The 5,000-nt window shown below is 39.1% G+C and overlaps 1 protein-coding gene across 1 annotated transcript in view; it reads left to right on the top strand.

Moving 5' to 3' along the window:
- LOC137999320 (exonuclease 3'-5' domain-containing protein 2-like) overlaps window positions 1-5,000 on the top strand; it is a 20,111-nt gene that overhangs the window by 763 nt on the left and 14,348 nt on the right. The window contains exon 2 of the mRNA XM_068845154.1: window positions 1,695-2,626. Within this exon, the coding sequence (XP_068701255.1) occupies window positions 1,695-2,626 (932 nt within the window). The remainder of the gene's footprint in view (window positions 1-1,694; window positions 2,627-5,000) is intronic.

Raw genomic sequence — 5,000 nt, 5'->3', positions numbered from 1 at the left:
ATAAGGTTTCAGGTTAAGAAAAACACTTTTTTGCTGCCCTAAAGACAGTTTGAACACAAAGGAACAGTAATTATGTATCTCGATCGACATTAGATGGGATAAATAAAAAAAATGGGGTCTTCTGCACTTCCAGTGCAGCACGTTAAAAGTTGAAAGGACACAGCTAACATGCCAAATGAATGATCAAGGTGGTTGTCAACCACGAACTTCCGAAGATGGTCAATCACAATAGGGCCATACCCCCATTTATACGAGAGAAAATAAGCGGCGGCTTTCTCTGGCCGCGGCTTACATAAGACTCGAATGTTCACCCCGTATAAATGGTACAAAATCTATGTTCACGTCTTTTTCAAGCCGCGGGTTATATTGACCTGGGAATATATATTCGTATGAATAGTTCCTTTTGCGTATTTTGTACACCGTGGCCAGAGTAAGCCGCGCTTATTTTCTCTCTTATAAAAGGCCCTAATATTGCACGACGAGAAAAACATCATTCCATCGTCCACGTTGGAGCGTACCTGTGAGGTACTTTCTTGCATTGGTCGATCGTGAGTTGTCAGATTGGGCGGAAAGTGGGAACTTCCTTCTTCGTCGAAGAAAAAGCGAGCGTTTTCACAACAAACTTATCTATGAGTAAGTTTTTATCAGTTTTCAACGAAAGAAACTACATTTTGCCGAAAAACTTACAACTTCGCTTATTTTTCACAAATCTCTTTTCTTAGAGAGGGCAACTGTGTCATTTCAGTGGTGTGTATATAAGAATTTGGTTTTATCAACGGAGTTGATAATGTAAATTGGCCACCGTACAGAGATTCTAAAAGCTGACGTTTCAAGCGTTAGCCCTTCGTCAGAGCGAATCGAGGGATTATGGGTTACGTGTAGTTTTTATAGTAGAGTAGGAGCTACGCTATTGGTGGTAACATGGCAACGTGAAAAATAGGAATATATTAGTTAAATGAAAAGCGTTCGTTAATACCGTGAGGATTAAGGGTGCCGATTTGAAAGATGAATTTTTGTTCCAGATTCTTGCGGCTTTCCGTCGTACCTAGATGTAGGGAAAGGCCGCAGATAGCCATGTGTTTTTTGGAGTGGTTAGGCAGATTAAAATGGGGTCGATTGTGCGAAATCGCACCATCGCGTAAAAAAAGAAGGCCTGGCCTATACACGGGTACAAGTGTTTTGACACCTCATTAATATGCAAGAGATCTCACGGTCCTACACTAAATTGGCGTTTTAGTGTTCGCTTTCAATACAACACATGTAACTAAACACTAAGTCCATATCTTCGAAGAATCTTGATTTTCTCTGGAGCAATGAGCACATCAAGTTTTTTAACATGTCTCAGTTGTTCGAAGACATCCAACACAGCTTGCACGGAATAGCCATTGCTCCTCGTGGTCCTTTGGTGAAAGTGACGTTGATGAAAGTGATTTCAATGGATTTTAATTTTGATAGGAGAACAAAGAAACTCTGTTGTGCAGACAAAATTTTTGACACATTGACCATTTCTACCTCCTATGCCACATTTCTTCTATCTTTTAGCGTTCTTAGGTAGCCCAATTCGCCCCCTTCCACCCTAAACAATGTTGCCATTGTGCTACATCCTCCACATGTATTCTAAAGGTACTTGTATGGAGTTATTTTTATGTGGTTTCTGGTAAATACATGCAAGTCTTACCTGGTTTACTTTACAGTTTCCAGAAGATGAGTCTTGATGCCTTAGCCAAGAAAATATTGGGTGTTAGAATGGATAAGTCCTGGAGAATTCGATGCAGCAACTGGGAAGCTGCAGAATTCAGCATACCGCAGATTGAATATGCCATGAATGATGCATTGGTTGCAAGTCATATCTTTCTTAGGTTGGTTAACATAAAGACAAGGCACAACAAGGATGAAAGAGGCACGTATGATTCACATGGTTTTTGTCCAGTGAACAAGAACCATTTTGAAACTGAAAATGATTGGAATTCTCAAGGTGCTTGCCACAAGTTTGAAGACACTGAACAGTCCTCATGTGTATTGAACAATTGTGATGTGGAGAACAACAAAACAGATTTCACACTGAATCAGTCAGGAGACAGTCCAGAGCATTGCTTGCCTGACCAAGAACCAGCTTTCAAAGAACATCTCAATACTTTTAGGTTAGAATCTTTGAAAAATAAGAATCCCACGCAGGAGGGTTTGAATTTTGGAAATATCAGTGATGATAAGTTTATTCGTGACAGATTAGCATTAAAAGAGGCTTTGTGTGGTGATTCTAAAATTTGTTATGAAGCTACAGTAGATCTCAACAAGTTTGAGTCACCTGAGATGGAAGGATACCTTTTCATGGATGAGGTTACCAATTTTCTTAGAGACCCATGCTTTACTCAAAGAGCAGGCTCTTTGTGTCAGGGTGTGGTGGACATTGCATTCAGGGGGAAAAAAAAGAACTTTGTCTCAAACAATGAGGATGAAAAAGATGAATTTAGTTCTTGTAGTGCAGAGAAGCCTCCAAAGCCTTATAAAAAAGGCACAACAAGAAAAACACCACTGTACATGAACTGCATGCTGGCAGCTCCTGATGGATCCAGACTTTGTACTCTGGATCGCAAGAAGGCGGACTGGTACATCGAGAGAGAAATAGGTATGATGTTCAGTCATTTCTTAGTTTTTAAGTTTAGATTTGGTCTTTATTCAAAACCTTGTGTTTGGAAAGGAAGCTGGCATTGCACACTGTATGATGAAACTGAGCTTGTGTATGATTTCTTCAGACGTCTTTGGTTCTACCCGATCTCTTTATCTCAATGACAAAAAAGACAAATTTTTGAGAATTATCGTTATTGTTACTGTTCATTGTGGGATCCCTGCGTCTCCCTTGTTAATGACTGGGACAAGGTCACTTAAACCATGTTTTCATGTACAATTATGTACTTCTTCTTCATTCTGCTTGTAGAACTATTAACAGGCCTTCTGATGTTACGCGATGGTGCAATTTCGCACAATCGACCTCAAATCGCATCCGATCGCACAATTTACGAAAAATCGCATAATTCACAAAAGGACGCACAAAATTTATAAAATAAAACATAAATCAACACGTTTCTTAGAAATTCCTGCATAAATACGCCATTTTTAAGATGATTTATCTTGGAAAAAGGCTAAAAATCCTTTGCCACCTTCGATTTCGTAAACATTCGAAGTTCAACGCCTTATTTTGCATGTTGGGGACTTGGTACGAGTCTCCTGCAACACAAACACGCACTTATACACACACCACTGAAATGACACAGTTGCCTTCTCTTGGACAAGAGATTTGTGAAAAAAAAGGGAAGTTGTAAGTTTTTCGGCAAAATGTAGTTTCCTTCGTTGAAAACGGATAAAAACTTACTCATAGATAAGTTTGTTGAGAAAATGCCCGCTTTTTCTTCGACGAAGAAGGAAGTTCCCACCTTCCGCCCAATTTGACAGCTCACGATCCAGCAATAAAGTACCTCACAGGTACGGTCCACGTGGACGATGGACTGATGTTTTTGTTGTCGTGCAATATTAGGGCCGTTTATACGAGAGAAAATAAGCCGCGGCTTACTCTGGCCACGGTGTACAAAATACGCAAAAGGAACTATTTATACGAATATATATTCCCAGGTCAATATAAGCCGCGGCTTGAAAAAGACGTGAACGTAGATTTTGTGCCATTTATACCGGGTGAACATTCGAGTCTTATGTAAGCCGCGGCCAGAGAAAGCCGCCGCTTATTTTCTCTCGTATAAATGGGGGTATGGCCCTATTGTGATTGACCATCTTCGGAAGTTCGTGGTTGACAACCACCTTGATCATTCATTTGGCATGTTAGCTGTGTCCTTTCAACTTTTAACGTGGTGCACCGGTAGTGCAGAAGACCTCATTTTTTTTATTTATCCCAACTAATGTCGATCGAGATACATAATTACTGTTCCTTTGTGTTCAAAATGCCTTTAGGGTAGCAAAAAAGTGTTTGTCTTAACCTGAAACCTTTTAAAACAAGCTTAAAATTGCTGAGAAAAAAATCGCATAATTTACATTATTTATCGCATAATTGGCCTTTCTAATCGCACAATCTGCCCTGAAAAAATCGCATAATTTGCATTTTTTAATCGCACCCTATCAGAAGGCCTGTTAAGCAGACAAGGAAATCTAGACAATTAGGTAATCTTTCATCTAAATTTTATGTTTAAATGGTCATGTGCAATAATTTATTTTATTATTCAACTGTATTAGTTATGGTACAAAAAAACGAACGAACAACGCACATACAAAATTATTCCATGATATTGTACAGTTACATGTAGTTATTTGTACACTTGGTTATTGTACAGTAGAGAATCGGTTTGACTAAGTTTAGTTTGCTGACGTTGCCCTGCATGCCCAAATCTGTCACATGTTCTCGCTTGTTTACAATACATCTGCTAAAAAGTTAGTGCAAAAAAGATGTATAAGAAATAGCTTATTAGATGTTTTGGTGTGTAATATTGCTAGTATTTCTATTCGTTGTTTGTATTTTGACTTGCCCTAGTAGGCTTGTCAAAATACAGCACAACTAGTAAAAATACTCAGCGGTACTACACACCAAAACATCTACATTTGTAATAATATATACCTATGTATTATATACAGAAAATTTCATTTAATATATTATGAGGTGGAAGCTTGTTGTTTTCTATGGATCATCCACTCAAGAACTTTCATCATCATCATCATCATCATCATCATCCGCCCTTGTCGTCTATGACAACGAACGTCCTTATAGGCCTTCTCACAACGTTTCCATGTTTGCCATTGCTACGCTTAGCGTTTTCAGTTGTTGCCTGTAACTGTTTGGGTGTTGTCACGTCAACAAGTTTTTTGATGCTCTCTGTTATGTCTGCTTCCTCTTGGAGTCCAAATTGTAGCACGGTACATCCACCTATTATCATTCATTCGCCCCAAGAGACCGGCCCATTGCCATTTTAGTCTTGTGATAGTGGTCAGGAGATCTTGTA

The sequence above is a fragment of the Montipora foliosa genome, chromosome 4 (genome assembly GCF_036669935.1).
Source record: "Montipora foliosa isolate CH-2021 chromosome 4, ASM3666993v2, whole genome shotgun sequence".
In the NCBI taxonomy this organism is placed as follows: Eukaryota; Metazoa; Cnidaria; class Anthozoa; order Scleractinia; family Acroporidae; genus Montipora; species Montipora foliosa.
This window is presented reverse-complemented; position numbering and strand designations above follow the sequence as displayed.